This window comes from Sus scrofa, chromosome 8, assembly GCF_054392235.1.
Source record: "Sus scrofa isolate SSC_HxYL_T2T_F1_AM1 chromosome 8, Sscrofa_HxYL_maternal_Yorkshire_Landrace_v2.0, whole genome shotgun sequence".
NCBI classification, from domain to species: domain Eukaryota; kingdom Metazoa; phylum Chordata; class Mammalia; order Artiodactyla; family Suidae; genus Sus; species Sus scrofa.
Window position 1 is genome coordinate 84504147 of NC_139390.1, and position 22429 is coordinate 84526575.

The following is a 22429-nucleotide window of genomic DNA, read 5'->3' on the forward strand; positions in this document are numbered from 1 at the left end:
CTATAGCTTCCAGCCTACGCCATAGCCATAGTAACTCGGGAACCAAGCCGCATCTGTGACCTACACCACAGCTCACGGCAATGCCGGATCTGTTAACACACTGAGCAAGGTCAGGGGTTGAACCTGCAGCCTCATGGTTCCTAGTCGGATTCGTTAACCACTGCGCCACGACGGGAACTCCATAGATGGTATTCTTTAAAGCACAAACCTTTTTAATTTTAACAAAGTCTAGTTCATGTTTTTCCTTTTCTTGGTTGTGCACAAGAAGGATTTTTTTTAACCCAATGTCCCAAAGATTTACCCCCATTTTTCCTTGTGAGAGTTTTATAGTTTTACTTTTCACATTTAGATTGATTGATTTGGGGTTAATTTTTTGTGTATGATGTAAGGAAGTGGTCAACTTCATACTTTTGCTTGTAAATATCATTTTTCAGCACTTTTATTGAAAATATTATTTTTTCCTCATTGAGGTGTTTTGATACTCCGGTTGAAAATCAAGACCACAAAGATAAGAGTTTATTTCTGGGCTTTCAATTTTTTCCATTAATCTATACCTCTATCTTTAGGCCAATAACACACCAACTTTTATTATTGTATCTTTGTGTTGTAAATTTTGAATTTGGTAGCATGAGCCCTCCAACATTGTTCTTCTTTTTAAAGGTTTTTTTTAAGGGGGGGGAGGGTTTAGGTCTCTTGCATTATGTACTATGATCTTTTAAGTAAAAATTTAATCCAAGTGCTAAAGTCATGATATAAATATCATGACATGAATATATTTTTAAAATACTAGGAAAAAAATGTTATGAACGAATCCTCTTCAGTTTTTTATTTGCTGTTAAATATTACAAGCCTTTTCCTTAACTATTTTCTTTCTTTTCTTGTCCATCTTTCTCTATTCTGATACCTTAACATTTCAGCAGCAAATTTCCAATTTGATATCACTACCTATCTTTTTTAATTGTAATATCTTTGGATATGTTAATTGTAAGAAATGAAGCAAATAAGGTTAGTGTGTCAAGCAGGTCACATGGAATATTTCTATTATTTAACTAAATGTCATAACTATGTATTTTGGAAAATTCAGAAGTTATTAAAAATCTTTCAGATAAAGAGATTACTTCTGCATATTTCAATTATGACATAGAATAATATGTAGTTGAAATATAAATACTATTGTGAGGTCTCATTCTCATGATTTCAATAGCACAGTTTTTCTTTTTTTTTAATAGCAAAGTTTTTCATTGTGAGTCAGTAACTCAAAATTTTTTCCTTTAGGCTATTGCATTACCTCCTATAGCCAAATGGCCTTACCAGAATGGTTTTACATTTCATACTTGGCTAAGAATGGATCCTGTAAATAACATCAATGTGGATAAAGATAAACCCTATTTGTATTGGTATGTATTTCTGTAACTTAGTATTTTTATTTTACTTTGAAAATGAGAAGAATATTTAGAGGTGAAATGAAAACTTATTCTTTTTAGTTTCAGAACCAGCAAAGGTCTTGGTTACTCTGCTCACTTCGTTGGGGGCTGTTTGATTATAACATCAATAAAGTCAAAAGGAAAAGGCTTTCAACACTGCGTGAAATTTGATTTCAAGCCACAAAAGGTATACATTCATGTCGAGACATAGTTAAGTTACCAAGCTATTCTCACCTTCACAATGCTTTGTTTTAATGTTTTTGACAGAATATGCAGTAAATCCCAACTCTCTTTTTATACTACTTCAGAAAATGAAGTGTAGATCACTGGACAATTGTTAACCACTTTGGTTTGAATAATAAAAGGAGTGAATATTTAGTTGTAGAGTTCAAGGGAAATACAAGGGGAAAATATCAGTGGGGGTTATTTTAGTAGTAGTGGTAGTGGAGGTTGTAAAAGGTATTTTCTTTTGTAACTTAAAATTTAGAGATTAATACATGGTTTATCAAGAAAATGTACATGTATGCATATGGTAGACAGTTAAATAGATAAAACAAATATGACACAATTTTGACAGTTGTGGAAACTAGATGTTTGGAGAAAGTGTGTATACTTTTTACTTTCAGGGGGTATATTTGAAAGTTTTCCTAATAAAAAGTTGGAAAAATAATTTCTTAGGTAAGTTCTAATCTGTTGAGAGTTCCCTTAAATCAGTATTTTTGCAGAGGTAGAATACAGAATTTAATAAAGGAGGTCTTATTTTATTTTAGATTCAATTGTAATTTAGCATTTAATTTCTCCTTGTTACTGTCAGTGTGGTTGAGTTGTTGGAATGATCACTATCTTTTTTTTTGACCATTTTGCTGATTCAGTGGTATATGGTAACCATAGTGCACATATATAACCGGTGGAAGAACAGTGAGCTTCGATGTTATGTGAATGGTGAGCTTGCTTCCTATGGAGAGATCACGTGGTTTGTCAATACCAGTGATGTAAGTAATTTGAAAAAGTTACAGTGAAATAAGGAAAATATATTTTACATTAAATATAAATTTTAGAATAGCACATAGTGGGTTTTTATCATCATCATTTGGCTAGCATGTTAATATATTAATAGAGAAGAACTGTGCTAATGTGTCACCTAAAATATTACTCAGTCCTTGTTATAAAATTATTTTGAACAGGATAGAGAGAAGGATTAATAGGAAATAGGTATATCTTAAAAGCATTTATATCATTGGTCCATTGATCAAATTAAACTTGAGGAGTTTCTGCTATGGTGCAGTGGGTTAAGAATCTGACTGCTGTGGTTTGGGTCCCTGTGGACACGCATGTTTGCTTTGCAGCACAGTGCAGTGGGTTGAAAGATCCTGCATTACTGTAGTGTGGCAGAGGTTGCAGCTGCAGTTCAGATTCAGTCCCTGCCCCAGGAATTTCTGTATGCTGTGGGTGTGGCCATAAAAATTAAAACGGATTTGAGAGCTCTGCTATGGGGTTCTGATTATTGTAATGCATAGAATTAGATGATGTATGCTTATAAATTTTCCATATAATTCATAGCTGCTTCAGGTAACTATCATGTTATAATATTTTCAGGATTCTTAAATATCTGTAGCTTAGAATTAAATTCAAACTTTTTTTATCCCCTGATTACATTAATAGAAACCTTAAAAAAACAGATCTTGAAAATGAATACTTTTTTTTTTTTGGTCATTTCTTGGGCCGGTCCCGTGGCATATGGAGGTTCCCGGGCTAGGGGTTGAGTTGGAGCTATAGCCACTGGCCTATACCAGAGCCACAGCAATGCTGGATCTGAGCCGTGTCTGCAACCTACACCACAGCTTGCAGCAACGCCAGATCGTTAACCCACGGAGCAAGGCCAGGGATCGAACCCGTGACCTCATGGTTCTTAGTCGGATTTATTAACCACTGCACCACGACAGGAACTCTAAAATGAATACGTATTTGCAACACCCATTTACCACTAACTCTTCCTTTCATATCCTGTGCTATGCATATTTATATATTTTACAATGTTAAATGTAAGAGCTCAGGTTATTATAACAGATAGACTTAGGTTTGAATTCCAGCTTTACTGACTACATAGCCTTACTTATTTTATTAGGCCTAAGTTTGCTTACCTAAAAATGAGTGTAGAATAGTACCTATCTCAGAAGGTGCTGTTGAGATTCTGTTCACAAATCCATTGGCGGAGTGCCTTGTACAGAATAAGTGCTCAATAAATGTTAGCTCTCATATTTTTTTAATACAAAAAAGATATCAGATTTGTGTATTGGTTTTCAACCTGTTTTTTCCTTACGTTAACTTTTATTGGGTGCTTCTAACTTTATTTTCTGTAAGCCCCAGCATTGCAACATAAGTACTACTGTAATTTTCACTTTACAGATGAGACTGAGCACAGAGAGGTTAAGTAGTTTGCCAAGAACAGAAGCATGGGAAACAGCGATTTCATCTAGTGGTTTGCCTTCAGAGCCCAAGTGTTAAAAATTTTCTGCATTCCTTAATGTTATTACATATGTATTTTCCAACATCCTTCCTAATGATTTTGTGGTATAAAAGCATACTCTAAGATATGAAGTACTTTCCTTTCCTCATTGTGTATATGGGCTTTTAAAATGTGGTCTTTGCAACCTGGATGTTATTAAGAGGATTTTTTTATTTTAAGAAGAAAAACGCATTGTTTTTCTGGATTTACACATTTCTTTTGAGAGATTGCATCTACTCCCATGAGTTTACCCATTATTTGTATCTTGATGTCTGCAAAAAAATCTGTCTTTACAGTTTTACCTTCTCACCAAACATACTGAACTCTGTTGGCAATTGCTTCTTCCTCCATATTAGTTCACAGAAAAGATGCATTTATTAGATGTCCCAGACTTAACTTGTAATTTTCCTCATTGCTCCAGAATCTGCTTTCTGCCCTGTTCTTTGGTTGACCACGTATGAACCTTCAGAGCCCATAATGACTTTTCTGACTGTGTTTCCTACGTCCACTTTGTCATCAAGTTTTGTTTATTGTACTTCAGAAACTTATCTCCTTTTCTGTGATGTCTTTACTGATCTCTGCACCAAATGAGAATGAATGAAGTGCTAAATGAATTATTATTATTATTTTTTCTTTTTGTCTTTTTGCTATTTCTTTGGGGCCGCTCCCGCGGCATATGGAGGTTCCCAGGCCAGGGGTTGAATCGGAGCTGCAGCCACCGGCCTACGCCAGAGCCACAGCAACGCGGGATCCGAGCCGCGTCTGCAACCTACACCACAGCTCACGGCAACGCCGAATCATTAACCCACTGAGCAAGGGCAGGGACCGAACCCGCAACCTCATGGTTCCTAGTCGGATTCGTTAACCACTGCGCCTCGACGGGAACTCCTAAATGAATTATTTTAATCTATTCAGATTATATTTTGGAATGGACAAAATGTTTATACCAGTATTGGGTGTTGTTATTTCTGGAGGAGATAGTTTTTTGTTTTTTTCTCTAATAAAATCTTCTGTTTCTTCCACAGACCTTTGACAAGTGTTTCCTGGGCTCATCAGAAACAGCAGATGCTAATAGGGTATTCTGCGGTCAGATGGCTGCAGTTTACCTTTTTAGCGAAGCTCTTAATGCAGCTCAGATTTTTGCTATTTATCAGTTGGGCCTGGGATACAAGGTACTTTACTTGATGTTCACTGCTTAACTTAGTGTTGGTTGAGTTTGATTTGCAGGTGGGTGATGATGCATGGGCTGTTTACAACTTGGGTTACTAAACTGTATGTCAAAGTAACCAGAGGCACCGTAGGGACATCACAGGAGTCAAAAGGGTACTTTAACGTTTTGTGGGCAGCATCGCGTACTTGTCATATGTGGGGTACTGTGCACACTGCTAGCTTAAGTTTCAACTTTATGCTGCATTTCTTTTGGTGATATCATATCTTTGAACAGTTTTTAGTAGTTGCTATGATAAAAAGCAAGTGCCATGTGAAAATTAGTGTGGAATAGGAAATGAGAATGAGGTATGAAATCCCATTCCAAAATTTGAGAATGTGTGCAGTGTCTAAGATGCATATACATCCCCCATCAATAAATAATTTTGGTAATAGAATAGTAAAGGAAATAATTTTTCAATTAGTGCATTAATTTGTTCAAATGGCTAATAAATTAAAATATAAAGTTAAAATATAAAATATAATTGTTAAAATATAAAGTAGTTGGGTCAAACTAGTAAACAGAAGTGTTCAATATTTATTTTGGTTCAGAGCACCATAAAAAATTAAAGAGAAGGTGTGTCATGAATCTAGAAAGTTTGGGAACCGTATGTTAAGCTATTGTTAGTCTTTTTTTTTTTCAGGGAATAATATAATGATGTGCTATGTTCCTTTGAGAACAAAACCAACTTTATTGACTTAACTTGTACACTGAGTGAGTAAATAACGTATTTTAATCAGTTTTGATACAAGTATGCCAACATAGCAGTTGAGAAATAGAACACTCAGTTGAGAAATAGAATCACTCTGCTCCTGCCTAATCAATTCCTTGTGCTTGGTAACCCCACCCATTCCTGGCAACCAGTGATCTGTTTCTGTCACTATAACTTAGATTTGTTTTTATGCAGATAGAATCATGCAGTGTATACTCCTTATAGTTTTTTCTTAGCATATTTTAAGATTCATCCGTGTTGCTTTGTGTTAGTTATTTTTTTCTTATTTACTGATAAGTAGTATTCCATTACATGAACATATCACAGGTCTTTAACAATTTATTTAGTAATAGACATTTGAGTAGTTTTTAGATTTTGGCTGTCATGAACAAGCTACTGTTAATTTTGGTGTACAAATCTTTGTGTATTTCGTAAATACCTAAGAGTGGAATTGTGAGTGGCGCCTAAAATTGGGAAAAAAGGAATTGCTGATAAATGGTACTCAAATTTTAGTTATGCAAGACGAAAAAGTTCTAGAGTTTTTCTGTACAAACTGTGACTGTGGATGACAGCATCAAACTGTTAAGAAGGTGGATATCCTGTTAAGTGTTCTTACTGCAATAAAATTAAAAAAGATAAAAGAAGTAAAAAGCAGGGAAACCAGACATCTTGACTTTTTCCTGATCTTAAAGGAGAAAGTGTCAACTATGATGCTATCAATTTTCTGTAGATGGTCTTCGTTAATTTAAGGGACGTTTACTTTTATTCCTAGCTTATTGGGTATTTTATCATGAATTGTTAGATTTTTTTAGATTTTGTCAGATGCTCTTTGTGCTTCTGTTGAGATGACCATGTGATTTTTGTCTTTTATTTTTATTAATATAGTATATTACGATGACTGTTCAAATTTTAAAACAACGTTGAGTCTCTGGGATAATCCCATTGGGTCATAGTTTATTTTCCCATCTATGAATAAGGCCCAGAGAAACACATAAGTGGTAAATGTGTAGAAATAACTGCTGATATTAGTACTTTAAATAACCTGTGCCAAATTCTTATTGATAGTTATCTCTAATACATTAATAGCTTATTCTTTTCCTTACTTGTGTCATCAGATAGTGATAAAACTGTACTTAGAAGTGATATAAAGTGAGAAATTGATCACCGTGGAATTACTCTTTGCTTTACTTATTACTGTTGAAATCTATGGTGTAGTGTAAACCATGTTTTAGACTGTTCCCCAAAACTTGTGTAAGATAGCAGAGATATGGAAAAATCTTTAAAACATTGCAATTAAGTACTTTAAGGATTTAAAACATATATTTTATTTATTTATTTATTTTTATTTTTTATGATTTTTGTTTTTTCCACTGTAGTTGGTTTATAGTACTCTGTCAGTTTTGTACTGTACAGCAAAGTGACCCAGTCACACACACACACATATGTATATATGTACACATTCTTTTTCTCACATCATCCTCCATAAAACATGTATTTTAAAAGTAAAGGGTGGAATGCTTCTCTTGTGTCTTCTTAATGTTTGGTGAAGCACCTTATTGCTTTAAGTCTTTTCAAAGGGAATTGTTTTTATTTTAATCAGTCATATCAAATAGTAATTACACATATGTGTTATTTCCGTAAAGCTAACAGGAATTCCTGAAATAGTCCAAATACTTAGTTTTTTTTAGATTTACCTTAGTTTAGATTTGTTGGTAGGAATGACTTATTCCCATATTTCACATAAAATAGGAAATGTTTGCTTAGATGTTTCTTTTCAAAATTTGTACCTGCTACTGTTGACATACTGTACTTTAAACAGACTCAAAGAGTAAAATATTATTTTTAATTGAACTCTTTCATTTTCTTTTCTTTCTTTTCTTTCCTTCTTTTCTTATTTGCTTTTTAGGATGGAACCTGTGGCATATGGAAGTTTCCAGGCAAGGGGTCGAAGTGGAGCTGCAGCTGCCAGCCTATACCACAGCTACAGCAACACAAGATCTGAGCTGTGTCTGCTATCTAAACCACAGTTCATGGCAACGCCAGATCCTAAACCCACTGAGCGAGGCCAGGGATTGTACCTGCAACCTCATGGATAATAGTCGGGTTCATAACCTGCTGAGTCACAATAGGAACTCCCTAACTGAACTTGTATCTAATCCCTACTCTGCCACAAGTTAATTTTGTGGCCTTAGAGAAATCAGCTAATTTCTTGGGACTTCCTCAGTTTCTGCTTTTGAAAAATGGATTGTATAATCTCCCAAAGTATATGGTCATTATTTGTAAAAATTGGTAAATACTTTAGCTTTTATAGGTTCCCCAGATGGCATTTCTCCTCAAAAGTATTTATTCACATAAACACCTAGTGATGAAATACCCATTATAATTTGTTTTCACTAAGTGAAAAAAGTTAAAACAGTGCTTATAAATTTATTAATTGTTTATCTAGGAGGTAGAAATTTTAGAAAAATAGAAATGATCAGGGTGATGTATTTAATTACGGCCATTTGAGTATTTCACATAAAAGTCAGAAAAGTAAAGATAGTCTGACTATCCTGTTTTACATTTTATTTTTACAGCAGTATTGAATCAGAATTTACAAGTTGTTGGAACAGACAGTCCTTGTAGCCTTAAGTGGCTTCAGTTAGCTTTAAAAAAAAGTCTTGTCTATCATTTCTTAGAACTATAATTCAAAAGCGCTATATAAATATAGACTTCTATAGTATTATAATGTTGATACATAAATTGCTTTTAATTCTGGTATTGAATTTAAAAAACAAAAGTAAAGAAATTTTCTAAATCTATGTTAATGGATGCATGGTAGAAAAATATGTAATTTTTAACATCAATAACGTAAAGTGGGCTGATAGAGATGTAAATTAGTGGAGCTTTTGTGGTTGAAATCATTATCAGTTTAAATTAGAGTGTGTGACTTTAAGTTGTTTCATATAATTTCCATGGTAACCACAAATAAAATACCTATAAGAATTTCAGGAGTTCCCTTTGTAGCTCAGTGGCTAACGAACCTGACTGTAATCCATGAGGATTCAGATTCTATCCCTGGCCTTGCTCAGTGGGTTAAGGATCTGGCATTGCCTTGAGCTGTGGTGTAGGTCGCAGATTTTGCTTGGATCTTGTGTTGCATTGCTGTGTTGTTGTGACGTAGGCTTGAGCTGTAGTTCCCATTCGACCCCTAGCCTGACAACTTCCATATGCCTTGTGTGTGGCCCTAAAAAGCAAACAACAACAATAACAACAATGAAATTTCACAAAGTTAGAGAATGGGATCAAAGCATATAAGTACCCCCCCCCCAAAAAAAAGAAATACACAGGGAAGCAATTAACAGTTAACAAATTACGATGAACAAAATGGCAATAGTTAGTCATTCCCATTCAGTAATTACTTTAAATGTGAACAGATTAAACTTCTAACTCAAAAGAAATAAATTGGCTGAGTGGATTAAAAAAACAAGATCCAGTGTTTCCTAGCAGAGATGCACTAAGGACATACATAGGCTGACTGTGAAAGCATGGAAGAAGATAGTGCATACAGATGATAACCAAGAGAGAGCAGAGGGAGCCATACTTACATCAGAAAAAACGGACTTGAAGTCACTCTTACAAGAGACAAAGGAAGAACTCATATAATGATATGATACTGACACTTAAAATCCTCTAAGTATCAGTTCACCAGGAAGATATGACAATTTAAAATATATAACTAGGAGTTACCATCATGGTGCAGCAGAAATGAATCCGACTAGGAATGATGATGTTGTGGGTTTGATCCCTGGCCTCGCTCAGTGGGTTAGGGATCTGGCGTTGCTGTGAGCTGTGGTGTAGATTGCAGATGCAGTTCAGATCTGGCATTGCCATAGCAGTGGCGTAGGCTGGCGGCAACAGCTCCAGTTAGACCCCTAGCCTGGGAACCTCCTATATGCCGTGGTGCGGCCCTGAGGGAAAAAAAAAAGACAAAAAAATATATGCATCTAGCATCAGAGTTTCTAGATACATGAAGCTCACATTTGACAGCACTGAAGGAAGAATTATGCAGAAACACAACAATAGTAGGCTACTTCAATATACCACTTTCAAAAATGGGCAGAAGAACCAGACAGAAGATCAGTAAGGAAGCAAAGATCTTGAACAACAATATTGATCCATTGCATCTAAGAGACATGTGGAGGAAATTCTACCAACAACAGTAGGGTACACATGGAGCAGTCTTTTGAATAGACCACGTGTTACCATGTAACAAGTCTTAACAAATTTAATAATACTGAACTCATACCAAGAATCTTTTCTGACCATGATGGAATGGAATTGGTAGCAGAAGAAAACTGGAAAATAAACAAATATGTGGAAATTAACCAACACACCCTTAAAAAAACTAATGGGTCAAAGAAGAAACGATGAGGCAAATTAGAAAATATCTTGAGACAAATGAAATTGAAATAACATATACCAAAACCTATGGAATTCAGGGAAAGCAGTACTAAGAAAGAAGTTCATAGTGATGAATGCCTGTTTAAAAAAAGAGAAGGATTGGAGTTCCCCTCCTGGCTCAGAGGAAACGAATCTGACTAGTATTCATGAAAACACAGGTTGGATTCCTAGTTTTACTCAGTGGTATAAGGATCCGGCATTGCCATGAGCTGTGGTGTACGTCGAAGACGTGGCTTGGATCCTGCATTGCTGTAGCTGTGGTGTAGGCTGGCAGCTATAGTTCCGAATTGACCCCTAGCCTGGGAACATCCACGTGGTGCCACTGCGGCCCTAAAAAGACCAAAGGAAAAAAAAAAAAAAAAGCCAAAAAACCCCCTGATAAATAGCTTGATTAATTAGGAAAAAAGAGAGAATTTAGATAACTAGAAGCAGAAATGAAAAAGTAGGTATTAGTACTAATGCCATGAGTGTAAGAATAATTATGAGACTACTACAGACAGTTATGTGTCAAAAAATTGCATAACCTAGAAGAAATAGTTGTTCCTAGAAACATACAATGTACCAAGACTGAAGAAATAAAAATCTAAACAGACTATAGCTGGTCAGAAATTGAATCAGTAATCAGAAATCTCTGAATAAGGAAAAGCCTAAGACCAAATGGCTCCACTGGAGTTTTCTATCAAACATTAAAGAAGAATCAAACACCAATCCTCCTCAACTCTTCCAGGAAATAAAGAGAAAGGAACACTTCTCAACTCATTTTTTGAGTCCAGCATTGTCCTGAAACCACAGCCAGACAAAGACACTACAAGAAAAGAAAGCTACAGATTAATATCCCTGGCTAATATTAATGCAAAAAATCCTCAACAGTAGAGTAGCAAACACAATTCAAGAGCACATTAAATGGATCATACCCTATGACCAACTGGAATTTATTGCTGGATTGTAAGCCTAGTTCAACATACAAAATTCAGTCAGTGTAATACACCACATTAACGGAGTGAAGGACAAAAACTACATCATCATCTTAGTAGATGCAGAGAAAGTATTTGACACAATTCAGCACCCTCTCATAATAAAAAGCAATTAATTAGAAAAGTACCTCAAAATAACCAGGTAATATACCAAAAGACCATAGCTAACATCATATGCAACAGTGAAAGAGTAAATGCTTTTCCTCTAAGTTTAGGAACAAGGCAAGGATGCCCACTCTTACATTTCTGTACTACATAGTACTGGCTGTCCTAGCTGGAGCAAATAGTCAAGAAAAAAGAGTAAAAGTCATCCGCACTGGAATGGGTAAAGTCAAATCATCTCTCTTCACAGATGATATAATCTTATATGTAGAAAACCCTAAAGGTTTCACAAAACAACTGTTGGAGTCAGTAAATGAATTCAGCAAAGTGCAGGATACAAATCAGCAACAAAAATCAGGAGTTCCTGCTGTGGCTCAGTGGGTTGTAAGGACTTGGTGTTGTCTCTGTGAGGATTCGGGTTTGATTGCTGGCCTTGTTAATTGGGTTAAGGATCTGCTGTTGCCGAGGTGTAGGTTGCAGACGTGGCTCAGATCTGGTGTTGCTGTGGCTGTGGTGTAGGCTGGCAGCTGCAGCTCTGGTTGGACCCCTAGTCTGGGAAGTTGCATATGTTGCAGGTGTGGCTGTAAAAAGAAAAAAACCCAACAAAATCTGTTGCCTTTCTGTACAGTAACAACAATCTGAAAAAGGAAAATAAGATAATAGTCCCATTTATAATAGCATAAAAAAGAATACTAAAGAATAAACTTAACCAAGGGGGCATAAGACTTGTACAGTGAAAAGTAACAAAAGGATTAAAGAAGACAAAAATAAAATGGAAAGGCATCAATCTTCATGGATTGAAAGACTTAATGTTGTTTGAACTTGTACTGCAATTGCCACAGTTAACGCTATTGTACTGTACACTTAAATATATTTCGGATGGTAAATTTTATGTGCTTTTTGCAAAAATTAAAAAAATACAGTGAAAAAATATATTTGGTAAGACATTAATTTTTACATTTTTGAAAGTGAATTTTTAATGTCAAGTTGACTTGACTTCCATTATATCTTTTAAATGAATTCAGTCCTCTTTAGAAGTAATTAAACATTTAGGGTGCCTTTTAATTGATATTGTTAGGAAAATGATCAGCGTTATGTCTCCTTAAATTTTTATATTTGTGGTGATTTGTGTTTAGGTTTTCTTTTTGTGGCATACCATTTTGACTGTTCTACTTTTTATTAATTCTTAGGGTACATTTAAATTCAAAGCAGAAAGTGACCTGTTCCTTGCTGAGCATCACAAACTCTTATTGTATGATGGCAAACTCTCCAGTGCCATTGCATTCACGTACAATCCACGAGCCACCGATGCCCAGCTCTGCCTTGAATCATCCCCTAAGGACAACCCTTCAATCTTCGTTCATTCACCGCATGCACTCATGCTCCAGGTACTAGCCATAATCTTTTAAGAATATTTTGAATGGTAAATTTTGATGTATTATTGAGGTCTACTTGATAGTGTCTATTAATGATACACTCAGTGTAACATTTTATTGTTCCTTTTATGTTTTGTTTTTACTTGTTTGGTTAAAGAAACATTGGAATCTTTACTGTGTCTTCTATTTTATAAGGATGTGAAGGCAGTTTTAACACATTCCATTCAAAGTGCCATGCATTCAATTGGAGGAGTACAAGTGCTGTTTCCACTTTTTGCACAGTTGGATTATAAGCAATATTTATCTGATGAGGTTGACTTGACTATATGGTAAGTGCTTTTGCTTTTTTTTTTCATCTGATATGAGAGTTATTTTCATCACTGTTGAGCTGCACCGTATTTTCTCAAAACTTTTAAATTTGTTGTTAGGGCTAAAAGAGAACATAAAGAAATTTGTGAGCTATAATTGTTTATTACAAAGTCGATTCAATTATAATGATATTGAAATTTTAAATCAGTAGGAAATATGCTACCTCTAAAATATTAATTTTTTGAATAAAGTTAGAAATAGTGATAATGGACTTATCAAAAATGAATGCATTTTTATCTAAAATATAATTTTAAAATATTTTAAATGGTTATCTGGCAGTAATTTTTTATGGTAATTTACCTTTGCATATTTAATTATTATTGATTGCAAGTAATTAATTGACCTCTAAAAATGTTTGATGATGTTATGCAATAAGTGATTTTTTTTTTAATTAGATTATGTATTTGACACCTTTGTCTCTTTTGTTTAGTGTTGAGTATAAAAACGAAGAGACACGAATTCTAGGACAAGTCATTAAAATACTGGAATCATTAAAATACCCCTGTGGCTCAGGGGTAACGAACCTTATTAGTATTCATGAGAACGCAGGTTCAGTCCCTGGCCTTGCTCAGTGGGTTAAGGATCCAGCATTGCCGTGAGCTGTGGTGTAGGTCACAGACACAGCTTAGATCTGGTGTTGCTGTGGCTGTGGTGTAGGCTGGCAACAGCAGCTCCTATTCAACCCCTAGCCTGGGAATTTCCATATGCTGCAGATGTGGCCCTAAAAAAGCAGGAAAAAAAAGAAAAAAGAAAATGTTGGAGAGGATGTCTAAATGAATGTTTTGTGATTGTATATGCTATTGAAACTTTGTAATAAAGTAATTGTTAAATTTATTGAGTAATATTAATGTTTTTTGTTCTCCCCTTTTGAAGTTATTTCTTTTTTTTTTTTTTTTTTTTTTTTGTCTTTTGTCTTTTTTGTTGTTGTTTTGTTGTTGTTGTTGTTGCTATTTCTTGGGCCGCTCCCGCGGCATATGGAGGTTCCCAGGCTAGGGGTTGAATCGGAGCTGTAGCCACCGGCCTACGCCAAAGCCACAGCAACTCAGGATCTGAGCCGCGTCTGCAACCTACACCACAGTTCACGGCAACGCCAGATCGTTAACCCACTGAGCAAGGGCAGGGATTGAACCCGCAACCTCATGGTTCCTAGTCGGATTCGTTAACCACTGCGCCACAACGGGAACTCCAGAAGTTATTTCTGATTTCTACTTTTATATGCAACTTGAAGGGTACTAACAATATATGTATTTAATGATTTGGTAATTCTTCTAGATTATTTTCAGGTGACAGTATGACTTTTTCAAAATGAATTATGTATCAAACTAGAATTTATTGACTACATTAAAAATCAATATAAAATTATTCTTGACATATTACTACTTCATCAAAATTTTTTGCGTCCTGGTCTAAAACCCTTGTAACAGGGCGCAGGTACTTAATTTTTTTCAGCTGTACCTGTGGCATGTTCTTCGGTCAGGGATGGAACTTACACCGCAGCTGTAACCAGAACCACGACAGTGGCAACACTGGATCCCTGTTGAGCCATGTGGGAACTCCTTTTTTTTTTGTAATAAATTTTTCAACATTGTTGGAATTGCTTACACTTAAAAGCACTTTTGTGCTTTTGGAGGAGGTTGGCTGTTTTCTTTTCCTTTTTTTTTTTTTTTCTTTTTGTGTTTGCACCTGTGGCATATGGAAATTCCTGGCCAGGGGTCGAATCCAAGCTGTAACTGTGGCTTATGCCACAGCCATGGCATCACCAGATCTGAGCCCCATCAAGCTTCACTGCAGCTTGTGGCAATGCTGGATCCTTAACCCACTGAGCTTGCCAAGGATCAGACTCACATCCTCACAGAGATAATGTCAGGTCCTTAACCCACTGAGCCACATGATAGGAACTCCTATTGTCCTTTTCTTTGTGGGAATCTCTCAAAACCTTTGAGAAGGATGTAACAGCAGACCTTACTTCATTCCATTTTGAGTATCTAAAAGTTTTGAAGTGGGAGCATGGCCATAGCCCCTGTTTGCTTTTAAAAGTTTTCTTCACTATTCTTACGATTTTTTTGTTAGTGTAATGAACAAAATTCTTTTTGTTGTTGTTGTTGTAACACATATTTTCTTTTCTTTCTTTTTCTTTTTTTTTTAATTGTTATTTCCCCAATACAATTTTTTTCCCTCTGTACAGCATGGGGGCCCAGTTACACATACATATGTACATATTTTTTCTCCCATTATCGTGTGCCATCATAAGTAACTAGATGTAGTTCTCAGTGCTACACAGCAGGACCTCATTGTTAATCCATTCCCAAAACAATAGTTTGCATCTGCTAACCCCAAGCTCCCAATCCATCCCCTCCCTCCTCCTCCCCTGGGAAGTCACAAGTCTATTCTCCAAGTCCATGATTTTCTTTTCTGTGGAAAGGTTCTTTTGTGCTGTGTATTAGATACCAGATATAAGTGATATCATATGGTATTAAATTATTGTTTGAGTACTACAGTTCATCTACAACTTTACTTTCTTATCTTCCTCTTTATGAACCCTGTGCTCTGTTCAAATTAGGCCAGTCTGAAGCCCTAACACATTTGAGGGTTTCTACCCTAGTCTGTTTGCCCCACATCTTGACCTCTGACCCTCTAAAATTGAATATACTTGCTCATCTAAGTTACATCCATTTTTTAGGACCATAATGTACTTATATTAACCATTTTATTACTTGTTTTTGGACAATTGCTAATTTTTCTCTTATTTTGTGTATGTTTGTCATATTGTTTCTAAGTAATTCACTTATTACCATGTTTGTGAAAAAGTATATGAACTAAATGTTCGAGTAATAAATCCTAATCTTACATTAAAATTTTGGCCCTGAGATAATGTTGGAGGCAGTTTTAGTAGAGCATCAATTTCCTTGAAATAAAAAATTTCTCTTAAGGTAAATGAAAGACTCAGTCTATCTCAACAAATTTTTTTTAATAGAATATGTTTCCTGAAATCATTGTCTTTTTTCTTAATGCAGTTCAACTTTGCTGGCTTTTATCATGGAGTTGTTGAAGAACTCAATTGCTATGCAAGAGCAGATGCTTGCTTGCAAGGGCTTCTTGGTTATAGGATATAGCCTTGAAAAGGTAAAGTATGAAATGATATATATATATATATTTTAAACTTAAATGTTATTTGCATTTTAAACATGTTACATGGTCATTAGAAAATTTATAAAATACCTATTCTTAAATAAGAGAAGGTAAAAATCCATCAAATTGTCCCATCTATAGGTAACAGTTATTCATATTTTATCATATATCCATGAAATAATTTATATTTTTGATACTTACTTTGCAGGCCATGAAACTTGGTCTGCTAAGTGTTTGAGAATTTCTTTCTGCAAGTGTATCTCCTTGGTTGTGTAAAGTTACCTAAATTAAAATAACCTTTTGTTGTTTCACTTTGCCCCCACTGCTTTATTAGAGAAATGTGAAATTGAGTCTCATGGCATCTTTTCCTTGGAGTATAGTTTGTGGACCAACTTTTTTTTTTTGGTATTAACAGAGTTTACTTACCTTGCCTTTCTTGGTAGTGACCTTTGAAATATCTTCCTTTGCAGTCTTCCAAAGCCCATGTCAGCAGAGCAGTGCTTGAACTTTGCCTTGCGTTTTCTAAATATCTGAGTAATCTACACAATGGGATGCCCCTACTCAAGCAATTGTGTGATCACATTCTTCTTAACCCAGCTATATGGATTCATACCCCAGCCAAGGTAATACATGTATTGATTTTGTGCAACTGTCTTCACAAAGTTTTTGTGCTTGAGAAGAATGATAATTATGAGGATTTTCTTTTATCCATTTACGTGCTATTATGTAAGATTTCAGTGGATTACATTTTTTGACTAAGTATGCTTTTGCAAGTCAGTATTTCCTTTATCCCTTCCTCTCTTTCTCCCCTTCCTGCAATATCAGAGCTATGGCTTTTATTTGCTGTTGTTAAATCATATTTTCTTTGAGACTTTGATTTATATTTACTAAATTTACATTTCCTAGATGTAAGTCAAAGTTGGGTAGTTACATTGTAAATACAATGTTTCCTATCAACTGTAGCTTTATTCTATTGCAGATATACATACATATGTATCTGTGTATCTTTGTGTATATATGCATATATATATATTTTTTTTTTCATTTCCTACTCACTGTGCTCTCTCTCCCTCTTTTTTACACACATATTCCTTCTACCCATATGATGAGCTCCTGAGTTTATTAGAGGGACAGGTGAAATGTTACCCTTTCTTGAAGGCTTCCATGATATACTGGTCTTATTTTATCATTTTATTTTTTTTGGTCTTTCTTTTTTTTTACTTTTTAAGGTGGCACCTGCAGCATATGGAGGTTCCTAGGCTGGGGGTCTAACTGGAGCTACAGCTGCCGGCCTACACCACAGCACAGCAACTCAGGATATGAGCTGCATCTCCTCCCTACACCATAGCTCATGGCAACGCTGGATCCTTAACCCACTGAGCAAGGCCAGGGATCGAACCCGCATCCTCATGGATGCTAGTTGGGTTTGCTAACTGCTGAGCCACGATGGGAACTCCTTATTTTATCATTTTAATTTCACATTAATAAAAGTTATTACATAGAATTATATTGAAACAGGAATTTTAAACAGTACTGTAACAACAAACCACTTACGTTAAGTGAACATAAGTGAATTTGTGGTAAAGTATATAAATAAAAACTTTGATAAATCCTAATGTTCTATTGAGTTATCCTAAAAAATGTAATAGTGATGGTGTTAAGCAGAACTTGAAACAAATTTTTATTAAATCGCATAATTGCATCTGCAGGTTTTGTTAGAAGTTGTATCATTTCAAAGCCATTGATTTTCTTTCTCCCCCTCCTTTTTGGTTCATTTTCAAGTGTTCATCATTGTTCAGGTTGGAATAACACATACTTACTCTAGTTGTCAGAAAAAAAATGTCTGCAGACTTTTTGCTTTTCTAGAGTCATAGTATCTTATTTTCAGCTGCTCTTTTCAGATGTTAAGGAGAAAAACAGCTGCTGACTCTGATTGCCATTTGGAAATAATCAAAGGAGGCAGCTGGAGGTTGTAGCTTTTTATCTCTGAGTTCAAATTTGACCTCTTTCTCTTCTATGACCCTCAGTCTTATTTCTTTTCAAGGATTGTTTCAAGTTACTTTTTAAATCTTTTACTAAACACTTCTTTGTCTTACTAAGCAGAGTATTTATAAGACTTTGGATCTCTTTTGATGTGGTCAAAAAGCCTCTTATTAGATACTTACTTGTAGGGGAATATTTAAAAAATTTATCATGTCATTTCCTTCAGTTCCTAGTATGAATATACTTTATTTCTTACCTTTTACTTGTTAATAATTTTCTTTAATTTCCTTTTTAGAATTTGCAGTTGACTTGGTAATATTAAACCTAACTTTTGTTTCAGGCTTCTGCTTTGTGTATCCATGAGGGGTTATATCTTATTTTATTATCCAGGTAGTTATAACAAAGGGTAGATCCAAAATTTGTTTGACCTCAAGGTCCTAATAATTCCAGGAGGAAGGAGTTTTTTAAAGAAAAAGAATACAACATAATGCATAAAAAAATCAGACTTTGTTTATTGGAAGGAACCTGAATTAGATGGGCAGGCATAAGATTTAAGTTTCATTAGCTTCAAGGTAAATTCACCTCTGGTTACCAATGTTGGAGGTATGGATTATGGATTGATCCTTGCTTTTGGAAAAGGGTGCTCAGAGTCATTTATAATATCCATTTATCTTTGATCTGCTCAGAGACAGGCTTTAAATGACCTAACAGAGAGATGAGTGTTCCTGTAGACAGTCTCTCATTTGTTGAGGGGCTACTTTAACTTGGTCACTGTGGATGCGATGGTCAGTAAGACAGATCTGATTCCTGCCCTCAAAGAATTCAGACGTAATGGGAAATACAGATGTTCACATAGAATTCGTGTGGTTATTACATTATATAAAGAGTGAATGAGGAAAGGTTTACTCATAATTAGAATGTAAATAATCTTGAGGTCTTCATTCTTATTTACCTGAATATGTTACTCTTAAATGCTATTCATTTTTCTTTAACTATCATATCATTCTCCACACGCTGGCTTTCTCCAGTTTTCTGTACCTTAGTTTATCACTCTTTTTTCCAGAATTGCTTTAAGTTTTTAACATGTCACTCTCATCAGATCATTTCTTAGCCCCAAACTTGTAATTGTTTCTCATTGTTTTCATGATAAAATATTAAGTCTTCATGCCAATTCTTTCTAGGCTTTCTCTCTGAAAAACTCAGTTATCCTCAGTGGCTGGGTAGGTACTAAAAGGTTATCCTTAGAGCAGTGATTTTTTTTTTTTTTTTAAGGGCCACACTAGTGGCATATGGAGGTTCCCAGGCTAGGGGTAGAATTGGAGCTACAGGTGCCGGCCTATGCCACAGACACAGCAACGTGGGATCTGAGCTGTGGCTGCAACCTATACCACAGCTCATGGCAATGCCAGATCCTTAACCCACTGAGCGAGGCCAGGGATGGAACCTGCATCCTTATGGATACTAGTCGGATTTGTTTACACTGCGCCACACTGGGGACTCTGAGCACGGTTCTTAATTTTGGCTGTTTGTAGATTTAGATGGGAGAGATTTTTTTTTCCCCCCTAAAAATGACGAAACCAGAATCCCACCTCCTCCCCCTAGATTCTGACTTAATTGGTATGGGATAGGACCTAGACATCACCATTCGAAAAATGTTTTAAGGCACAGTCATGCTGAAGGATGGTTGTTCTAGATCTAGTGAATGATTTATATCACCTACCATGTTCTCTGTTTGAAATTTCCTCCTTTGTTCTACCTATTGGACTCATCCTCAGAACCTTCCTTTTTTTCTTTTTCTTTTTTCTTTTTTCCTTTTTTTGTGCTGCATCACTGAGTGAGGCCAAGGATCAAACCTATATCCTCATGGATACTAGTTGGATTTGTTTCTTTTGTGCCACACTGGGAACTCCAAAGCCTTCTATTAGTGAAGCCTATCTTGACCACTTGAGCTTATCCTAAAATAATTTCTCTGGCCTCTGAATTCTATAGTTAATTATACACTACTGCATGATTTTTCTTATGTATCAGTCAGTGTCTTTATTACTTTTGGCTTTTCACTTAAATTTATGTGTATTTTTTATCTTCTCAATTAAAATTTCAGCCTCTGGGGTCAAAGGAATACAGTGCTCTGCATATAGGTGGATGTAAATATTTTCTGAATGACTTAAATAGCATATTTAAGAATTTGAACCATGTCATAGAAAGTGTTATATATCCTTAATGACAAACTCAGCCTATCCATTTGAATAGTAGTGGCTATATCAAAATAATATTATCTTTTAGCAAGTCTGTGGGTTATAACAGGTTTTGGTCTTCTAAACTACAGTCATCTTCTAAACCTCAATTTTAAGTTGTTCATAATCTGCCACTCTTTGCCAAGTGTGTTACTGACTGCCTCCCTCCCCATTTGTTTAGCCTTGGTTGTTTATAGGGCATCCGGAAGATAGGCACCTAATTTTTATCTTTCAGGGTTCAAAATGAAAATACACTCAGGGTCCAGGAAGGTAACATAACTATTGAGTTGTAAATGATCAGGAAGAATTTTATTTTTGGCCAAACCTAATACCCTATTAATATTGTTTATTTTATAAGGTGTATCCACTATCACTGCAATGAAAAATTGTTGATTTTGATATAAAAGTAGAGCAAAAGTGGGCTTTTTTGTGTTGTTGTGAATATTAAGTATAGTCTGAACTTTAGAGACTATAATGTTATGGTTATAATCTTTGTAGCAATGGGAAATTCTATTTTTCTGACAAATATTTCTTAAGGTAGCCTTTACATGTTTTTGTATGATTTTCTTTCTTTTGTCTTATTTCTACTTTTTTCCTACTAATTTTCACGAAAACAAAGACAATTTCTAGATTTTTAAAACAAACTGTGTATAGTATAAATAGTAGGTTTTTTATAAAAAAGTTACACATGCTCATGAATAATTGCTGATTGCTAAATTGGGAGAGTGCTGCAAAAACTGGATAGAGTTGGGGTTGTTTACTTTATAATGCTACTGTGAAAGGAGAACTTGACCGGTTTCATTTTGTAAGAAGTTTGTGTGCTTGCAAGTATGTGTCACTGGAGATGTATTATCTGTTAACATGGTTGTTACTATCATTTTACTTTTTGGAATGAGTGTGGTCCAGGTAGAGCAGCCTGAGAGTATCCCTGGAAACAGGTAAAATGTGGGTCTGCTTCTTTAATTGGAGCTCTTTGGATTCTCTAGGTACAGATGACACTCTATACTTATCTGTCCACGGAATTCATTGGTACAGTCAACATTTATAATGCCATTCGGAGAGTTGGAACAGTGCTTCTCATCATGCATACACTCAAGTACTACTACTGGGCAGTGAATCCTCAGGATCGGAGCGGTATCACCCCAAAAGGATTAGGTATTTATGTCTAGATATTACATTATAGATACGGCAAATCAGGACTCTCTTCCTCCTTCCAATACTATTACATCGTTCTGGGAGTTTTGGTAAATCTCAGCATGGCAAAATTTTATTTTAATCTCACTGATAAGTTTAGTAGTTTGTCCTAAATTGTGATTTCCAGAGGTTAATAGTTTGCTTCTTTAATGGAAGAGTGCTACTTTTGCTAGCATAAGTTGTTTGGGGAGCAAATATGACTAGGATGATTCTTAAGGCATTGAGAATGAGAAGAAATCTATATTGGCAACTGGTATTGATACTGGGGTCAGTTATCACAATGAGAATCATGACAACAGTGTTTTTTGGTACATGGAAATTTTTTGCAGGGGTAGGGAGTATCTGCTTGTAATGAATGATGTAATGAAATTACCGATTTCAGTAATTATTTTCCTGTATAATCAGGACTGAATTACTGGAAGGGTAATGTTCATTCATCATGTCAGTGGTTCATGGGAGGGGGTCAACATAAAAACTTTGTTTTTCTTTTGGTTGTTAAGTATTGCAAAATCCTGCTTCAGACTGGCTTATATCATAACAGGGAGTTAATCAGCTCATATAGGCTGGAGGTTTCAGTAGAACATGGTGCAGGGGCTCAGATTTGGCCCTCCATTTCTCAGTCTTCTGTGTTGGCTTTTTTTCATGTATTCTTTCCCTTTGTACTTATAAGCAGCCATTCTGCCTTCACCTCCGCACAAATTTAAATCCAGCAGAAGAGCATCTGCCTAAGCATTTCCAGTAAAAGTCCCATTTTTTTCTCTTTGGTGCTTGTTGTG

At 35.4% G+C, this 22429-nt stretch overlaps 1 protein-coding gene across 7 annotated transcripts in view; it reads left to right on the forward strand.

Moving 5' to 3' along the window:
• Window positions 1-22429, forward strand: part of LRBA (LPS responsive beige-like anchor protein) — a 712651-nt gene that overhangs the window by 82966 nt on the left and 607256 nt on the right. For all 7 annotated transcript variants that reach the window (XR_014812812.1, XR_014812814.1, XR_014812813.1 and 4 more), the window contains exons 6-14: window positions 1276-1397; window positions 1485-1611; window positions 2297-2416; window positions 4956-5102; window positions 12559-12756; window positions 12940-13073; window positions 16128-16236; window positions 16713-16865; window positions 21446-21614. Coding sequence is in view for 4 of the 7 variants with exons in the window: in XM_021100637.2 (XP_020956296.1) it covers window positions 1276-1397; window positions 1485-1611; window positions 2297-2416; window positions 4956-5102; window positions 12559-12756; window positions 12940-13073; window positions 16128-16236; window positions 16713-16865; window positions 21446-21614 (1279 nt within the window). In the remaining 3 variants the exon portion in view is untranslated. The remainder of the gene's footprint in view (window positions 1-1275; window positions 1398-1484; window positions 1612-2296; window positions 2417-4955; window positions 5103-12558; window positions 12757-12939; window positions 13074-16127; window positions 16237-16712; window positions 16866-21445; window positions 21615-22429) is intronic.